This window comes from Tiliqua scincoides, chromosome 2 (genome assembly GCF_035046505.1).
Source record: "Tiliqua scincoides isolate rTilSci1 chromosome 2, rTilSci1.hap2, whole genome shotgun sequence".
NCBI lineage: Eukaryota > Metazoa > Chordata > Lepidosauria > Squamata > Scincidae > Tiliqua > Tiliqua scincoides.
This window is the reverse complement of record NC_089822.1, coordinates 112,396,165-112,416,543: the sequence shown is the minus strand read 5'-3', so window position 1 is coordinate 112,416,543 and position 20,379 is coordinate 112,396,165. Positions and strand designations below refer to the sequence as shown.

Here is a 20,379-nt window from a genome sequence, read left to right as displayed (position 1 = left end):
TAGTCAAGAATAAGCAAGTGTACATAATTTATTCTACAATTTGCATCATTTGTATAGGTCTCAACTTTCTCCTGGTACAGAATCTGGAGTTCATGAGAACAGAGTCACAATTCTTCTGGGTTGCATATGCCCTCTTTATGCAGCTGCACACTTCCTGCTTACCCCTATGTACATGTAATTATCAGTACCACTGAATTCAGTGTAGCTTACTCTTTTGTCTGTGCATGGTGTTTTTGTTTTTGGAGAACAAATGTTACAAGCCTTGTTTCATGCTGGTCCAGACCCAGTTTTGCAGCTGGTGGGGGAGAGGAATGCCTATGCAGACATGTCATGAACCTTCCTCCTCCTGTCCATATGCAATGTCTTGAAGTGCAAAGTCAGCTAGTATTTTTCAGTAGATCTGAGTTTTTTATTGTTGCAGTTGGTAAAACTTTCCAACCTGGTAGCAACAAAATTTCAGAGTTCTTATGAAGCCTGTGTTGTAACAGATTTTGGAGAGCAGCTTCAAAACATGGGGAAACAGGCTTAATAAGAACTCTGAAGTTTTGCTCCTGCCAAGCAGACACATTTCTAGGTGGGAAAGTGAAGGAGGCTGCACTATTCTTGCAGTGGTTCTCACACATTTAGCACCGGGACCCACTTTTTAGAATGAGATTATGTCAGGACCCACAGGACGAGATGTCATGAGCAGAAGTGACATCCTCAAGCAGGAAAATTTTTAAAAATCCTACCCACATTTACCCAGGAGTAAGTCCCATTTATTATCATTGTTAAAAGAATATACAAAGTAGCTTGTTAAAAGTACAGGTCTGTAACATTTCCCCAAATGCAGTCACATCCCATGGGAGCATCAAGTCTAATATATTAAAAATTAAATATTGAAATGAATGGGGACCCATCTGCAATTGACTCATGACCCACCTAGTGGGTCCTGACCCACAGTTTGAGAAACACTGCTAGGGAGTTTTGGGGGCGTATGCCAATGTTTTTGTGGAGCTCCAAATCATTTAACTGGATCTCACAGATGCAGGATGCATTTTCCAGCTATGTGTTTAACACATGTGTTGGCACATGTGTTTAAGAAGTGCCGCCCCCTACAACTGTTGCTCTTCCAGCCCCGACTGCATCAGCCTACTGCCCAACCAAGTACACAGAGAAGACAGCTTGGGCAGGGTGACCAGATGCCATAACCGAAAAAGGGACAAGGCTCCCCAAAATGCAAGACAACCAAGAAAAATGTAGGACACGATGAGCTAAAAACACTCGTATATGGATTTCATGTGGTTAACTTCAACACTATTTTACTTACTATTAAATTTAAACGATAATTTATTCCATATGATTTATTAATTCCAAGAAGGCTCTGCACTGCCTGCAGGGGCCCTCTCACAGGGACAAGGAGGACACTCAAGTTCTTTCCCAGGACACGCTGCAAAAGAGGACACGTCCTGGAAAAAGAGGACGCCCGGTCCCTTCCCCAAACAGCCGCCTCCAGCGCTCCCTCTTGCCATTGGGGGGGCTCGATCGCTTCTCGTTCAAGCAGCGCCCCCCCCCCCCCGCATGCAAACGCGCGAGGTCCTCCTCTCCGCTTCCCTATGCGCCTGGCTGAGCGCATGTGCGCAATGGCCACATCCCCTTCGGTGCGCCACAGGCGGAAGAGCCGAGTGAGCGTGCGTGTCCACTGTTCGTGCTGAAGTCAGCCGGGAGCCGGGAGAAGCGCCGATGGCTCAGGGCAAGCAGAAGTTCAAGGCGCGCAAGCCGGGCCCCGCTGGGAAGAAGGCGTCGGCGGCAGCAGCGGGCCTTCGCAAGGGAGGTACGGTGGGGCAGGGCGCTGGGGCTTCATCGGGTCGCTCTTCCTTGCCTCTCACTTGGTTCGAAGGAGAGCGGACTCTGTACATGCTCAGAGATGCTCCGGTGCGCCGATACGCCTCCCTAAGTCAGAGCACGACAAAGAGGAATTGATGTTCTCGGGCCTCGCCTTCCTTGCTCCGATTTCTGGTTGGGAGTGTGCAGAGTCTACAGCGCCAGTGGTATCCTGATCACTTCCAGCCCAATCCTGTGCATGTCTACTCAGAAGTAAGTCCCATTAGTGTCAATGGGGCTTACTCCCAGAAAAGTGTGGATAGGATTGGGCTGGAAGTTGTTATGTTCCCATTTGACTTCAAGGAAATTAGAGGCTGCAATCCTAACCACACTTTCCTGATAGTAAGCCCCATTGAACAAAATAGGAGTTACTTCTGAGTGGACCTGGTTAGGATTGTGCCCTGAGAGAGCGCGAGACAGGGAGGTGGGGGGGGGAGCTTACCCATAGCCACAGCAGTGAATTGATGGCTGAACCAGAACTTAACAGTCAAAACCGATCCAACTTTCCAGCCCTGGTGTAGCAATGCCAATGGGGTGTGCACAGCATCCTGTGCTGGGAGGGTAGTGATGGAGGCCTCCACAAGGTAAGGAAACATGTGTTCCCTTGCCTTGGGGCTGCATTGCAGCTGCACCCGTGCTGGAAAGTTGGATAGGATTGAACCTACAGTCATTTCTGCCCAACGTTTGCATATACGCAACAGGGATCAAATGTGTGGGTGGGCAGAAATGGGTTATCCAGGTCCATCTGACACCTTGGTCTGCTTGATCTTTGTGGGCCCCCTTGAAACAGGTTGTGGGTACAGGAGAGCTCCATTTCCAAGTTTTTGCAAGTGTCTTGGTAACACCTGTCTATCGTATTATGAACAGGTAGGTGAATTCTATTTTGGATACTTCTATATTTCACTTGGTTTCTTCCTGGAAGATTTAGTAGTATGGGGAGCAAGATTTACTCTTTTGTGTTTGGTTCCTCCCACAGGCCGAGTAATTGCTCCCAAGAAGACTCGTGTGATCCAGCAGCAGAAACTGAAAAAGGTGAGGTGTTCCTCCTTCCCCATGCCAAACTTCCACCCTAGAGGCAGCTACTCCACAGTCTCACTGTATAGAGTAGCTGAAGCTTGTGTTTTGCGACTGTATATGTATGTTGTCTGGCCCATATGCCAGTCCTCTCCTCTTTCTCTCCCCCTGCAAGCCTCAGTGGTACCTGTGAAAACTGGGAGGATCACGTGCTAGTCTGCCATCTCCTTTGCCTCTGATTTAAAACCTCAAACACTCAGGATCATCTGATACACAGTAACTTCCTGACTTGGGACCCAATCCCATCCAACTTTCCAGTGCTGATGCATCTGCAGCACAACCCTGAGGAAAGGGAACAAACATTCCTTTACTTTGAGGGAGCCTCTTTGACTGCTGTCTCACCACAGGATGCAGTGTTTGCTTTGTTGACATGCTGCATCAGCCCTGGAAAGTTGGATAGGATTGGGTCCTCAGTTTTCTTGTCATGGAGAGGGACACTAGCATGGGACCCAATGCCCCTGGCAGAATACTCTAGTTAAAGCTATAAATCTCAAAGCCCATGTTGCCTAAAAACAAAAAAGACTGTTAGTAGGATTCTTCATTACATTCTTGGAACCTTGGTTCCTCTTGCTGCTTATTTTTTCCTTACCAATCCAACTTAAGAACATAAGAATATAAAAAGAGCTCTGCTGGATCAGGCCAAAGGCCCATCTAGTCCAGCTTCCTGTATCTCACAGTGGCCTGCCAAATGCCAGAGGGAGCACACAAGACAACACACAAAGACAACACACAAAGACAACAGACACAACCTGCATCCTGGTGCCCTCTCCTGCATAAAAAAATAACGAGGCTCTCATCACAAACAGGATCCCTTGACAAAGAACTTCTTTTTTCAACACAAGTGGCGGCCTTATGCTGAGTCAGGCTATAGGTCCTTCTAACCAATATGATCTACCCTGACTGGCCCCCCAGGTAGAGGTCTTTCCCATCCCTTTAGGTCCTTTTGTCTTCAGAAGACACATAACAGATTTTACATGATGTACAAATTGAGTATATTCAATGCAGCATTAACTTATTGGACATTTGGCTGTTGTGGATACAGAATCTCCTAGCCCCCTCTACCTTTACCTTGACAAAGAAAGATGATACAGAGTTTTCCGCAGTTTCTTTGTTGTTGAGCACTATTTTCCTCCAGCAGATGCTTTTTATTTCCTGGGTTTTGTGTACCTGGGGAAACTAATATTTCTATACTCCAAACATTTCTTGCTGTTGTGCTTGCTGTTGTGTTGCTGGTATCAGAATGGTTATGATGTCTTTGGTGATGAGTGACCAATGTTGGAGCCAATGTTCTGCTCAGGCATTATGGGAAACCCATGATTTTCTGCTCTGTGAATGAGCCTCTATGAGCTGTGGACTTGTGTGTTCTCCCACCTTCAAGCTGGTGTGCTCTTGTTTGCTCCCTCATGCATTCAGACATAATCGGGATTAAAATAATGCTGGAATAAAATGTGCCAGTCAAGCAATTTTGTGCATATTTGTGTTGACTACTTGTCTTTCCTGTTCCAAGAACTCTATCATGGATGACTAACCAGAGATATAGTTGGCACATGCAGCAGGAGTATGTGGCATTCAGGACTGGAGCATGAGGGTCTGTGTACTTAGCTCTGGGACAGTAAGGTGTTGTTCTCCTGTCGTTCACTGGCTCGGTAGGCCTGAACTGCAACAACACTGAGGCGTAGAGCATGGGGTTGTGGTGCCGATTCACTGTAATGCACAAAATAGTAGCACTGTCTCACACTTCTACTTTGGCATACATGCCAAAAGGTGAGCCACTACTGAGCTAAACCTTTAAACAAAGCTATTTTGAATAGGTAGGTACTGACTGAAACCGGGAATAAATTGATTTGGGAGGAGCAAAGAGATTGAGGGCCCAGTCCTAACCTGGGCAGAACAAGGTTGGGGGGAGAATCAAGGGGGGATGGAATCAGCTCTGCTCCACCATGTCCTGAACTCTGTGTCAGGCCAGAAGGCTGACACAGAGTGTCTCAAGTCTGCGCTGCCAATGCATAAGCCCCCAAGGAGATCTCTGGCTGATTCCCAGCACCAACTGGATACAGTGGACGCTGGGAAGCTCAGGATTGGGCTGCCCAACCACTTTCCCTGAACACCCAGATCATTCCTAGCCCATCTGGCTTCTGAGATTACTATTTCACACATTTTCAACCATATATTTGCACTCAATAAAGTCTAGAAACCTAGTTTTTTTAAAAAGTCATTGATGCTCTCTGAATATTTGAAGCTGCCTTCTAGTGAATCAGTCCATCTAGGTTAGTGTTGTCTACCGTGATTGGCAGTGGCTTACCAGTGTTTCAGACTGATGATGATGATGATGATGATACAGGTATTTTATATACTGCCTTTCTTGGTCTTTATTCAAGACTTTATTTAAGGCGGTTTACATAGGCAGGCTATTTAAATCCCCGTAAGGATTTTTACAATTGAAAGAAGATTCTATCTTTCAAGAAGCACAGCATTCAGATGTTTCTTTCTGATCTGGTTTCACATTCTGGCCTCCATCCTCCCACGCTGAGAGCAGATGGAATAACTTGGCTCAGCTTGTCAGCTGCTTCAAGGTCGCATGGTGCCGGTGGCCTCGAACTGGCGACCTTGTGGATGTTATCTTCAGGCAAATAGAGGCTCTACCCTCTAGACCAGACCTCCTACCCCTAGACCTTCCCTAGACCTTTCTAGACCAGATGGTCCTTCCCCTACCTGGTGATGCCACAAATTGAATCTGGCAAAGCAGGTGCTCCACTTCTAAGCTAAGCCTCCACTATTAAGCTATTTGCGGCACCTGCCAGCAGATACTGCCCTTAGAAGAGAAAATTCTGCAGACTTTGAATAATCGCATTCTTGGTAATCGGCCTCTATTTTTCCCTCCCAACAGAACCTGGAGATCAACATCCGTAAGAAAATTGAGCATGAGGTGGTGATGAAGGCCAATGCTAACCTACCAAAGAAACTGAATGTGCTGAAGGCCCCTAAAGCAAAAACCAAGAAGGAGCCAGGTCACTCCAGCAAGTCCTAGCTGCAATTTGTGCCCCAGAATTGCTGCAGAAGGGCTGCTGTCGACTCCTGGATGACTTTCCCCAGGAAGCCCTTTTGTATACTTGGATTCGTCTTTAGAGAGTTAAATACAGTAGCATTTCATTTGGTGTACACAAAAAGTTTCTTTTACAACAAGGAAACCACAAGGGCTGCTTGAGCCCTGGTAGTTGCACCTCTGAATAAAGAGAAGAGCTTATTTTTTTCAGTTCTGCTTGATGTGGTGCTTTGTTCGAGTCCTAGAAGTTTTCTTAATTGGACTTTTCTTATTGTAGCTTATTGTAGCATTTCTCTTGTAGCGGAGCTGCTGCTTCTTGGTGTTTCAGCAACACTAAGCAAATGCACCAAGTGAAAGGAGCCGAGTTAGAAGCTGAGAAGCTCATGCCTCACATTGTGTGTGTGTGTGGGGGGGGGGAACAAGATTGTGCCATCCTGCCCCTTCCTCCTGCCTGATGCTCAGGCTTTGGACTCTATGCTTGCAGAGAGCCCTGCATGTGTAGAGCCACACATAGGTCCTGTTCATGTCTAACACAAAATTAAACTATTATCTGGCAAGGATGGGCAGGGTGGCTGGTTCCCAGTAATTTGCTTAGTGCAGGCTTTGAATGCCTGCATAAGGAACATTCAACCTGAATCCAAGTGGTGAGGTTGCGGCCTGACTTCTGAATCTAACCCCTCCTTAAAACCAGCTTGGTTTATTCACATTTGTGTTTTGAATCCTCTTGAGTAAAGGATCCCACTGCTTCCTGATGTTAGGTGTCAAGCACCTACAGGTTTGGGCTGCTTCCTTAATCCTTGTGCCTCTTGCAAAGCGTAAGAAAATAATCTGTCCTGTTGCCCATGGAAGCAGAAGATCCTTACTGTCTCATAAAAACAGGTCATTCTTCTGTACATCTTATCCCACGGTCAGGTCCCCTGGGAGATAGCCACAAATTGAGTCTGTTTTCTGAATAGGCATTCCAAGCTTAGAGCTATATTTTAAAGTGAAATTCCTGTTCCTATAACCATCGCAAATGTTAGTTTATTTACACCAATCTAACACATTTATTATATAGGAGGTGTATTTATAGCACTCTAATTTATTTCAGAAATTTTATCCTTTATACTAGTGATTCCCAAACATTTTAGCACCAGTGCCCACTTTTCAAAATGACATTCTAGCAGGACCACCTAGCTTTATTTTTTTAAAAAGTTTCATTTTACCAGGCTCCGTTTTTATCCTTTTTACTATGGCGGGTGGGGGGGGGGGGATAAGCGGGACATCTTCTGATGCATTTGTTGAGCTCCATGTTCATCAGATTGGAACCATTATGGTGGCCTTGCATTTCCATTTGCCTGGCCTTTGATAAGAACCGAGGCATGTTTGCTTAATTGTGAGTAAATGTACATGTGTGTCTCAGTTTAGCTTTCCATAGGGCTCAATACGTTTTCCTTGTCATCTATCAGCTTGTCAGTTTTGCAACCCACCAAAAATTGGGTCACGAGTCACAGTTTGAAAACCACAGCTGTATAGTTTTAATGACACGTTAAAGCAAGGAAAGATTTACAGTACTTGAAGTGTTTGAGAATATCCTGATGGTGAATAATTCACAAACACAGTCAGTATGATCTGGTCAATGTTAAGGATGTCTTGAAAGCCCTATTGATTAAGAACCGGGTTAAATGCCTTCCATGGAAATCACAGTTCTTGAAAGTGCATATTCAGCTGAATTGTGCCCATGTGGGTTTTATTCCCCTTTCTTTGTCAGCTTATTATGTGACATTCTACTCAACACACAACTCAACACACTGCTAAGTTATGTGACATTCTGCTCAACACACTGAAAATATAAAATATGTATTAGAAATATTAACAGAGCTATGTTTACAATTTTAAAAAAAATCTGCATGTAGGGAGTCAAAACTGCCTAGGCACTCCAAATTCTGCGCCAGGAAAGGATGAATACTGCAGTGTACATATTTTGCAGCCTGAGCTAGTGTACATATTTTATCTTCTTTTCCATACTTTGTCCTGCAGTATTGTCACAATTTATTCTGGTTTTCCCAGTCATGAGGATGGACCAAGGGCTATGCATGATACTGAAGCTTTGCTCCCAGCTATTGGGAATCAGATTTGGTCTCTTCTCAGGCTTTGGATATTTTAGCATGCATTGCCAACTTACAGCCCAAACATGAGCTGCCTGGCACACGGGGCTGCAGCGGCACAGAAAACGGCTGCCGCCACATCCAACATGCTCCAGGCAGCCACCGCCTCCTCTTTGGGAGAAGGGGACTTTTGTTCCCTTCCCCCCAGGTAAAGTGAGTAGCCCTGCAATGGGCCTACTCAATTCTACATCAACCCGAAGGTCAGCATAGAATGAAGAGCCTTCGTGTTCGGCAGCCAGCCCAACATGGAGGTTCTGGATCTGGTGGAGCAAAACTTCCACTGGTCCCGTCTCCCTCCCACCCCGCTCCCTCCCCCCGGAACGCCCTCTCCCCACCCTCCCTCCACCTCCCCCTGCCCCCAGAACGCCACCTCCCCACCTACCTCTCCGCTGCTTGGCGGTCTGCGCAACCACTGAGCGGCAGAGCTCCGATGCTCCACTGGCGCTAGCACAGCACTGGCCAGCACTGGGCTAGCTCCAGTGGAGTACCAGTGCTAGAGCCCACAAATGTGCCTTATGGCATGTTTGCAACGGTGAGCACTGGCACATGAAGCTTAGGATTGGGCCCTAAATTTCAGGCATCTCTTTGTAACAAGAACTAGAAACTTGCCTTTTTAATGACAACAAAAAGACAGCTGAGATTTCCAGAAAGCTACATTCTGTGTTCCACAGCAGCAATAAAAACAAAAAAAAGTGGTGGATGTAGGAGAAGAGAGCAAGAAAAACAGAAGCCAAAGTGGAGAGGGTTCTGCTGCTGACAGCAACTGCTTGACTGTCGGAGTTAAATTATACATTACGTTAAATGTGCCATCGGCTCTGATGTGATTAAGTTATATTTGCTAAAGAGCAACTGTGAGAGCAACTGTGTGGAGCTGGAGCTGGTTAGGACTGCAATATAGCAGGGAGGCCCAATCTGGATTCATGCCCCTGCAGCTGCTGTTGGCATCAACAGGGCCAAACTTAGTTTGGAACTAAACATCCAGAGGGTGGTACAGCCAGACCCTGCTTTTCCCAGGTTCGGAGGGTAGCCAAGGAGAACCGAAGCACAATATGCTAGAGAAAGAATAAAATTTGTTGAAATACAGAAGTGAGAGAGAGCTTATATACTGAAAATGCTCTAGGTAAGACAAAGCATATGCATGGAACAGGCATTGGGCAAACAAAAGCTTACAGCAACGTCCCTTCAGCTTGCTGGGAATTCTGGACAGCAGTGCACTGACTCCAGTGGGGCAAATTGTGGGGTATGCCTGCGCAGTTCATTGTGAAATCCAAAGGGGAGCTGGCATTTCTGGGGTTGTATAGGCACTCTCAGAGGAGCTGCTAAAGGCCGGCCTCTAATGCAGACTGCCTTGAAGCATCTCCTTTCCCATATGAACAGGTCTGCACCCCCCTGCTGCTGCCCCCCCACGTCTGGGCCTTGCCTCATCTAAGGTATGTGGTGAGCTAACTAGGCTAAGCCCTAAACAGCAGCTGTGAGTCCACAGTTCTCAGGCCTGGCTAAATAAGCAGGCAGACAGACACAAAGTGTGCCTATGGTGGCTCAGTCCTTACTAAGATGTCAGACAGACAGGCCAGCTAGTCAAGTTCACCCTAACTCCAGGTTTCATTGAATGGGCAAGCAGAAGACATTGTGAATGACTTCTCGGTATACAACTACTGCAGAGCAGGGTGGGGCAAAGAGCTAAGAGCTGACCTTGTGCCACAGTCCCAATCTGGATTGGGCCCTCTTCAGGTGCTCCTTAATAAGTAAGTAAGCATGTTGGGGCCAATGATGCATTTAATGCAATGTGTAGTTTGGCTCTCAGTGACTAGGTAGCATATTTCTTTGATGGGGGGGGTTTGGTCATAACTGCACATATTACAATACTGTACAGTTCCTCAAACTATACAGCATCCATCCTGACTCTGTGCTGGTATCTTGGTTGTGTTTCTGGCAAACCGGAAGAATCCATAGCAAGGTGGAGTCCACACAATATGTAGAAAGACAAATTTAGTGTAACGGGGTACATGGGTGTTTTTGCCCCTGCTTTTGATTAAGGTGCTTGAACCAAGAGCGTGGGAAGCTTCACAAACAGAGCTCGCACCAGAATTGCCCCACCTCCTGGGAGGTCCTGACCTGATCAAATCCTATCAAGGAGGGAGGAAGTCTCAGGGCTATATGCTTTTTGTTTTCCCTGAGATGGAGGGATAATCCTGTTTCAGGGGCCTATGGAGGCCAGTTTTGGGGAAGGCCGGGTGAGTGGACAGAGACTTAGGAGAAAAGATGGCAGTGAATATAGCAGTAAGGGGAAAAGGAGATCAAATGCTAGTCTCAAAAGAGGAGCTGCAGGAATCTGGTTTGGATGGCACCATTGTCAATAAAACTTTGAATTCCCTCTGAGTCCTCCTGGATATGTGTTTATGCATGTGCAAAAAAGCACAGGCTGCATGAGCTGAGTCAGAGGAAGGAAAGGTGCCATCAAGGGCAAATCGACTGTTGTGCATTCATCAGAATGTTTCAAGGACCTGTCACAGAGAAGGGGGATTGATCTGCTGATGGCAATGCATTTCTGGGAGAAATTCAGTTTACCCTTTTCATCTGGGATATACGTGCTGTCCTAAAATGGCAAAAAGAATTTGAAATGCAAAAGATTTGCTGTTCTTTGCCAAGGTGACCAGATACAATGGAGGACAGAGTGCCTATACTTTTAACCATTGTAGAGAAGAGGGAATTTTGGCACGTGCAACTCAACATGAAAGAGTTTAAAAAGCAGCACCTACCAAAACTCCCTCTAATATACAATAGTCAAAGATATAGGCACTCTGTCCTCCATTGTATCTGATCACCCTGAGTATGACTCAGTGGCTTATATGAGTATATATAATGAATACTTATGTCACAGACTCGATCCCTGGCATCAGAGTCAGCCTTGGGGGAATTTGACCAATTTGGATAATTGGGCTCTGTGCCTGTTGGGGCCCTGCAGTGTGGCAGCGAGCAGAGCATCTTTGGCTGATGCTCCGGCATGGAATCTTCCATGCTAAGATCTTACAAGGAGAGCATGACAAGCAGAGTATAGCTGCTGGATGGCCCTTCCCTCTGCCTATCCATTGATTAAATTGGCTTGAAATTGTCCCCCTGGAAGCAGTTGGCAGTGATGCCGCTGCTGGGTGCCTTGCCATTATCACTCATCCTGGTCAGTAGGGGAGCCCCATGGAGGTGGGAGGGTCTGCACAAATGTTTTGCGCAGGGCCCTGCAGCTCTTAAGGCCAGCCCTGCCTAGCATCTCCTGGTAGGCCTGGTAAAGACCCCCTGCCTAAAGCCCTGTGGAACTGCTGCTAGTGTAGACAGCATCTGAGCTAGTATGTAGCTCAGGACTGAGTATGTGTTGACTTCAAATAAGGCAGCCTCAGATGTTCAAAATCCCAGGTGAGGAATTTGTGGATGAAAACTATCCAATATCATGGGGCAATTTCCCCCAAACATGGCATAGCTGGAGCACGTGTCTCTAAATTAAAAAGAAGTATGGGCCATTTTTACATCCAATGAGTTGACATTTTGGTTTGTATGGTAATAATGACCTTTCCTTGAAGAAGCTCCTCTACATCTCACAACTGTTCTGAGTGAGCTTCCTAATTGGAAAGATGTAAGCAAGGAACAGACTCATGCAGAAATGCAGCCTGCTGCAAGAGCAAGTGATATTTATTTATTTATTTATTTATACAGGTATTTATATACCGACTTTCTTTGGTCGTCAGATTTCTCCTTAGACTTTAATCCAAGGCGGTTTACATAGGCAGTCTGTTCTAAACCCCCTTTACAAGGGATTTTTACAATTGAATAGTTCTAGTCTTTCATAGAACTCCTTGAGAGCAGCTGGTATATAATGATTGCCCTGACTAAAAAAGAATTGATTGGTGCTCTGCAAAGTGACATGGGCCAAGTTGGTAACCAATTTTTGATGAGTACCCCAGCAAAGATTGTAGTGGAAGTGAATTCCAAGGTATTTAAAGCTTTTGACCTGTTCCAGTTTCTCCCCTCCAATAGACCAAGTACCTGGGCTCCATGATTTTGAAAAGACCATAACTTTGGTTTTCTGAGAGTTCAGATCAAGTTTGTTACATTTCAGATAGTCAGAAGTTCTATTTAAAAGTCGCTTAAGTCCAATAGGTGTACAGGATACTAGCACTGCATCATCTGCATAAAGCAATGCTGGAATATGCATTGAACCTAGTTTGGAAAAATGTTCATCTATCTGAAGCAAAAAGGGGGTAAAATCGTGTAGAAAAAGATTTAAAAGAGTGGGTGCTAAAATGCACCCCTGTTTCACTCCCCTTTCGACCTGAATTTTGGGGGTCAATTTCCCCGAAGATGTAAATTTAATTTGGCAGGTGGTGCCTGTATAAAGTTTCTGAATAAGAGTTAGAAGTCTAGGGTCTATATTGAGTTTAACTAGTTTGTCCCATAGCAGTGATCTATTAACGGAGTCAAAGGCTCTTTTAAGATCCAGAAAAGCAACATATAATTTTTGATTTTTTAGCCTTGTGTACTTGTCAATCAGATGAGCTAAAACAGCACAGTGATCAATTGGTGAAGATCCTTTTCGAAATCCTATCTGATCCCACCCTGGAAGGCCCAGATCTTCCATCCAGGATAGCAGCTTGTTTAAAAGATGTTTTGCATAAAGTTTTCCCCCCACTGATAAAAGGCTTATAGGTCTAAAATTGGAGGGATCACGATGGTCGCCTTTTTTGTAAATAGGCACTATAGTAGCATTTGTCCATTCAGCTGGTATTATACCTGTTTGGTCCACCACTGTGAATAATGAGGATAGAATAGGGGCCCACCATTCGGGGTCCACTTTCAGGATCTCTGACAATACCAAATCTGGCCCAGGAGCTTTCCCTTGTTTACTTTGTGAGACTAGCTCTATAATTTCTTCAGTGGATACAGGAGGCCATGGGGTGGTTGCTGAAGGATTTAAAGTAAAAGATGCTAAGCCACTTTCACCCTCTAGGCAAGTATTTAATGCCAAGGTATCGGCACAGCTCCTGTACGGGTGCCCCATCTGGATTAGCTCTATAAATCACACCCTTGAGAATATCCAAGCTAAATTTTTGAGGGCTATCCTGGGTTTATCTAAATCTGTACCATACTCTGCATTATGTTTGGAGACCGGACAATCGCTCTTAGTATCAAGAGCATGGCTTTTAACCATACGCTATTGGCTCCAATTACATTATAACGTGAAACCAGGCAGTCTCCTATCCAGAATGCTATCTGAGTCTGGTTCTTCTAAATGGTATAGCCAAATTAAATCAAAAATCAAATCAATTGGTTTTTCATTGGATTTTTTAAGTTTCTATCCATTCCCTGAAGTTTATCAAAGGGTAAAGCAAAGAATGCTAGACATTTAGGCACAAAACCTCTTTGAACTTGCTTCTAGAATTTGCTCCCCTCTAAATTTCTCTATCCCGCTAAAGTATGGGCAAATGGCTCCTTATCTGAGTATTTTGATCAACCCTTCTGAACGTCGTGCAATCTCTTTGGCAAGATTCAATGTGTTTCCATCCAAGGTCACAGAAGGCAGATATAGGCAAATACCATATAAAGAACGCCTCTGCCCTTGTAATTTGGGAAATGTTGAATCAATCATACACATTCTTTTTTATTGTCCTCGGCACACTAGATCCCGCCACACTTACATGACTCCACTTCTCGGCAAAATGAATGGGCTTTCGGATGAGGCAAAACTGAAGTGTCTCCTAAATGACTGCTCACCAGATGTGCTAGAGGAAATTTCTAAATTTTTACTTTTGGTGATTTCCAAGCCTTCTTAATGTAATTTGTCAAAAATGTTGATATTTTATGTTGAACTAGGTTTTTATGTTGAATTTTATGTTTTATTAGTAATTTAGTATCTTAACTCCGTTTTTGATAAACGGGATTAGGACTAATTATGTTTGCTTTTATGATTTCTCTATCTATGCCTAATAAAGGTTTATTCATTCATTCATTCATAGAACTCCTCGTTCCAGCTGGATTCCTTCCGGGTCTGGCCTCTCTCTGGCCCTTCGCCTCCCACGCTCCACTGGACGGCAACTCCTCTCTGCCACCTAGTGTCAGCTCATCAGTATATCAGCATGTCGTCAGTTCTCGGGTACTTCCGGTTGTTTCAAACTGGCAGCCTCAGATCTTCAGGCATACAAGGCGGCAGCTCTACCAACTGAGCCAGACCTCCTGCCCACTTTGTCCACTTTGGAGTGATTCACAGCCCAATCCTACCCACACTTTCCTGGGAGTAAGCCCCATTGACTCAAATGGCTACTTACTTCTGAGTAGACATGCATAGGATTGGACTATGAATCTTCAGTTACAATCCCATCTCTATATACAGAGAATTTTCTATTCAGAGAGAGGCCTGATTGGAAAGGCCAGAGAAGTGACTCTCACAGAGTTTCTGTAGGCAGCCTCCTCTGCAGATGGGTACTTAGATCCAAAGGAATATTTAATTTTTCATTAATTATTTCTGTGATAAATATTGTTAACCCCCCCCCCCCGTTTTGCCTATTTTCCTGTGTTTTACATACTTTTAACTCCTCAGAAGCTCCTGTGCAAATTCAACATCCTAAAAAACTGCAGGGGCAACTTTGAAACTCCAGTACCTAGCCCCACATGCATTTGTGGATTGAGGAAATTCCTCCATGTCTGAAGAACTGAGATTGGCATTTGTGTAGTGATTGGGCAGCCAAACCTGTCCATCTAGGTCAAGGGAGGATGACCAGGTGGGTTCCACTCCTCCAATCAGGTAACAATCTAATCAAAGCAAAGTTATATAATTCCCAGCCCAGAGAAAGTGAGGGTTGTTCTCTTCCAGCTGCCTTAGTGATCCATTTGTTGGGAGTCCAGAGAGGAGCACCCATTTGCTCCCTGTGAGTGCAATAACTGGGGATTCCTGGAGTAATGTAAGTGGTTTAAGCTACAGACCATCCAGCTAGATTGTGAGCTTTGTTGCTTTGCCTGCTAAGTGACTCCAGCCTGTGTACAAACTTCCCTGGTTTAGAGCAGGGAAGGGGATGAGTGAGTTGTGGGTTGAGTTTGCTGGGCATTAATGATCACTGCATCCATTTGGTGAAAACTTTTCTTTATACTTTCCAGCCAAGCTTAGGTATTTTCCATCAGCTCACTTGTACTTCTACTATTTCTCCTTATTGTTTAATTCCCTTTTTGTTTAGATTTTTAAAACTAGTAACATTTTGACACTTTGTCTGCCTGGTTCATGTTCATGTTCAGTGAATTCTGCAGACTTTATTATGGGTTTAATTTTTGATAAGAACCCCTGGAGTTCAGTTAAAAGGAGGGTTCTCTCAGATGACCCCCTCTACCTTGTCTCTGTAGCCTGTACTGGTGGCAGTGGATAAAAACAATCAAAATTTATTTCTTCAGCTGATGGTCCAGTAAATGGAAAACAGAGAGCATTAAGGAATGTGTGCTTACTAACCACTAGGCGCTACTCCCCCAGATCAGTCTACCTTTCCTGGGAGTGCTTTCCTTGATAATTTCCCATGGTGCGCCCTTGCAGTATGCTAGTGTTCCTTGGTGCACAGTTTTGGAACTATTACTCTGAACATCTGATGGCTGGAAATTGGGAGACACTTTCCTTTCTAATGACCAGGAGAGGTCACTGTTGGAGTCAGAATACAGGGTTCAATCAGTTGTAGGCAAGGGTGAGGAGGAAGAGGAATTAAGATCTCTGTGCTGTTTTGGGGTGCATATATATCAGAAGTTAATAAGGTAAGGTTGCCTAGTTTGATCTTGCCTAGTTTGGCCCCAATTGGGAAATGTCTCCATTATTCAGCATACTTAGCAGTTTAGGTGTATTAATTGTCCAAAAGACATTGGCAAGGAGGCTGCTGGTGATTGCCTACTTAGGCAGTCTTCCTTCTGTTTTGGGAAACTGCTAGAAAAAAAGTATCTGGTTCATGTAGGCCTGAGGTATCTCCTACTTCATGAAGTGCTAGTTGGTAAGCAATTGATTTCTGTACCACTTTTCCAGCATTCAAAGAGATGTACAATAAAAATGCAATAAAACATTAACTAAAAATAAATTAAAACAATTAACATGACAATGGAGCAATTAAAAATGTAAGAACAGCAATAATGTGTAATACAAATAGTGTAAAAAACGACAACCAATGACCTATAGGTGTTAGATTTTTTTTTTTAAAGGGATCCCTAAGGCTTCTCCCTCCTCAAAAGACCTCTCAAAATAAAAGTGTTTTTAAACTCCATCAAAAACCATATAGCCTGTCCTCAGATTTTCTGGAAGTTGATTCCAAAGACATAGTATCGCAACAGTAAAGGTTTGCATCTTGCCACTGTCCCCTAAGCCTTGTCTGTCAATCTTAAAGAACATTCCGGATTCTATGGGGTGAAGGCAGTCCTTCAGATATTCCAGTCTTATGGTGTGTAGGTCATAAGTAACACCTTGAATTGCGCTTGGAATTGAATGGGCAGCCAGTGTAAGCCACCAGAGCAACAGCATGCAGAATTGACCCACTGAGTCCAGCTAAGCCACTGCATTCTGCACTAACTACATTTTCTGAACCATCTTCAATGATAACCCCCTGTAGAGTGCATTACAGTAGTGTAAATGAGATGTCAGCAGGGCATGGACCACTGTAGCCAGAGCCAATTGACTCAGATACAGTCTCAGCCACTATTCCAGCTGAAGCTGGTGAAAGCCCTCTGGGTCACAGATGATACCTGGCCATCTATAAACAGCTGTGGATCCAGAAGGATTCCCAGGCTGTGGAACTGTCCTTCAGAGGGAATGCTACCCATTTAGAGCAAATTGCAGATCTAATACCTGCATTGCAGTCTTCCAGACCAGGAGGACCTCTGTCTTGTTCAGGTTTAATTTCTGTCCATTAGCCTTCATCCAGGCCCCAACCACCTCCAAGTAGCACCCCAGCATTTTGACAGCCCCCTTGGAGGCTGGTGGAAAAAGATAGACTTGGGTGTCGCACACATATTGGTGACACCCAACTCCAAATCCCCTGATGACCTGCCCCTGTGATTTCATGTAGATCAGAGCTGTATGAACCCTGGCCCGGGGGCTGGATCTGGCGTTTGGCGGATCCATCTGCCTGGAGAGCAGACCTTTTGGTTCTGCCCAGGCGCTGCACGAAGTCCCCCTTGATCAGGTGACAGGGATACTCTGGGCAGTTGCATCTGCCTGAACATCTTGTCGTATGGTTTTCTGGGGTGCTGGACAAACAAAGCTACTCCCCAGAGTGTCCCTATCTTCTGAACGAGGAGGACTTTATGCAGCCCCCAGGTGGAATGCTTGGATGCCACATTCCAGGCGCACAGCAGTCTGCTGATGTAGATGTTAAACAACATAGGGGAACAGAATAGATCCCTGTGGCACCCCACAAGTCAAAGACCATGATGCTGAACAGGTATCCCCCTGCTTCACCATCTGTGTCCAATCTGCCAGGAAAGAGCAGAACCACAGCAAAACAGTGCCCCCAAGCCCCAAATTGGTCAGCCAATTCAGAACAATGCCATGGTCTATGGTGTCAAATGTCACTGAGAGGTCCAGAATCCACTCCCCCAAGGTTACCAAGGCTGTCTCCATCCTGTAGCCTGGCCTGAAGCCAGACTGAATGGGGTCCAAATAATTGACTTTGTCCAGAATTCCCTGGAGCTGAGATGCCACCACCCTCTTGATCACCTTGCCCAAAAACAGGAGGTTAGATGATAGTTGGAAATGATATAAGACCATTTGGTCTAGGGAGTGTTTCTTCAGGAAAGGGCAAACTGCTGCCAACTTAAAGAATTTTGGCAGTACCCCTCCTGGAGAGATTAACTATCCTCCTTCCCACCCATTCAGTCAACCCCACCCCCCAGCAGATTGTAATAATCATGCTGCGCAAAGATCAAGAGGATAAGCAGCAGGTCTCACACTCTAGAATCCTGTCCACATCCTTAGGCCATATACATTGAAAAGAATCCCAAATAACTGGACAGACAGTTGCCTGAGGGACTGATGGCCTTTTCCTGTTGAAGGTAGTGAGTAGCTAAAGATTCCGGATGCTGAAATCCCAGGCAGAGGATGACAAGCTCCAAACATAACATGACACACTTCACGAATATAATAAGCTCAATGTGGTACAGCCGATAATGTGATCATCTTAGAATTCCACTCCAAATTCTGCAAAGTGTATAGATTGGCATATAACCATGCCCTTTCCCCACCATCTCTGCATCCACACCATTTCTACAACAAAATAGGAAAGTAGTGATTTATTTTAAACAATCGAAAAGATGTCCATCTGAAATGTCAACATTGGGAAATGCACACATGCAATCCTGATGTCATTGTTAGGCTGCATTCTAACACAGGGGCCAATCAGGTTTTTATGCTGGAATGTAATCTCATGACTGGTAGGAATTTTCCTGAAAGTCACTGCTTGAAATTCCCATGTGCTGAAATGGCACAGCCTTAATCATGTTGGGTTTCTGCACAGTGAGTTTGGTGTGTGTGTGTGTGTGGGTTTTTTGTTTTTCAATTAGTTTTTTATTACATAGACCCCAACCAAGAGCCAACAGTAGGTAGCAGCCTTAAACAGGGTATTGTTGGTACTGTGCAGAAAGGTAGATCTGACCCAAGGGAAACAATCTGCCTGGACGTTCTCCTGTGCAAACCCACAAAAACAGACAGGGGTGCTTGTGAAGCTCTTGTTCACCTATAAGACTTGCTCTGAAGAACTTTCTGGTAGAAATTTGTGCCCCATGCTAACTAGTAGAAGAGTAGATGTCATTTGGATATTATGAAGTACACAGTGTCTGGGGCTGACTCTGTTTCCTTGGATGTATCAAACTCTATTGCATAGCCCAAATTCTTCTCCCATGTAATTTGAAACTGATGTTTTTTAAGTGTTCTAATTCCAGGCATTTGTGTTATCTAAAGGAGTAAAATGTACTGCCTTGTACTCTCCCTTTAATGACTGTACATTTGTCATAGCTACCGGGTTACTGAAGTACTTTGTAGACTAACAACCAATAAAAAAACTAATAATTTAATATTTATCCCACCTTTCTTTTTAGGAGCTTTGGGAAGTATGCATTTTATTCTCACAACAACTCTGTGGGATACATTGAACTGAGGTGGTGGCTGGCCAAGGGTCACTCACTGAACGTCATGGCTCAGGAATAGGATTTGAATGCAGGTCCTAGTCCTAACCTGACATTCTAACCACTGTAGCATGTTGGTTCTCCAGTTATAATAATTGTATTTATTTAAGAGTATTCTATGCCATTTATCAACAAAAAATTAACTGCCATTTACAAAATAAAATAAAACTAAAGAAAGCATGTGGAAAATTAACAACTAAAATTAAAGAAAGTGCAAAAGAACACCCTTCAGCAACATCTGTAATTCCCCAAAGCCTGGCAGAATAAAAAAATCTATTCAGCTGCCTTTTAAGGAAAGCTAATGAAAAGAACAGAGTAACTGCCCTGTGGCGTATGTGCCAGCTCAAAAAAGACTCTGTGCTGTTCCCTAGTATCCTATACTTATCCACCCAGAAGGAAGTCCTGCTGAGTTCAGTGAGACTTATTCCTAGGTGAGTATGTGCAGGGTGGCAGCCTTACTCCTCCTAGGTGAGTATGTGCAGGGTGGCAGCCTTACTCCTCAACCTTCTGACAGCCCAATCCTGTGCAGCAGGTCTACTCAGAAGTCCCATTGTGTTCAGTAGGGCCTACTCCCAGGAGAGGGTGCGCAAGTGTGCCTGAGATAATGCAGCCCACACCAACCCGGTTGGCTGACTTCTAAGACTCTTGGGGATGGGGGGATCATACAAGCAAACCAGTCATAATGGTGCCGATCAGTCTCAGAAGCAGTGGTGGCAAGCAGCGGCCACTCGGCTCCAGTCTCTGTCTATGAAGACACACAACAGCTGAGTGATGTAATCAGAGATGCAGGAAGCTCCCCGACGTCCTTGGTCAGTTGCCTCTCTGGGTGAAGCAGGGTGACTCTACAAACCGCGAAGTTAGGCTCCCATCCTCTGCACACTTTCCTGGGAGCAAGCCCCATTGAACATAATGGGACTTACTTCTGAGTAGACTCGCTGAGGCTGTCAGTCACGAGGAAGCAGCAGACGCGCGAGGGGGGCTGGGGCGCGAGAGGAATGCGCCTCCGCCACAGGCTTGCTACATTGTTGCCATTCCCAGCCGGCTCCAGAATGTTGTGAATGGAAGGATCGC

At 45.0% G+C, this 20,379-nt stretch overlaps 1 protein-coding gene across 1 annotated transcript; it reads left to right on the top strand.

The window, feature by feature from the left end:
• Positions 1-1,616: 1,616 nt before the first annotated feature.
• C2H19orf53 (chromosome 2 C19orf53 homolog) lies at positions 1,617-6,190 on the top strand. The gene is made up of 3 exons (XM_066617678.1): positions 1,617-1,813; positions 2,840-2,895; positions 5,825-6,190. Exons 1-3 carry the CDS (start codon positions 1,723-1,725, stop codon positions 5,963-5,965), a joined length of 288 nt encoding a protein of 95 aa, XP_066473775.1. The 5' UTR covers positions 1,617-1,722; the 3' UTR covers positions 5,966-6,190.
• The last annotated feature ends 14,189 nt before the right edge of the window (positions 6,191-20,379 follow it).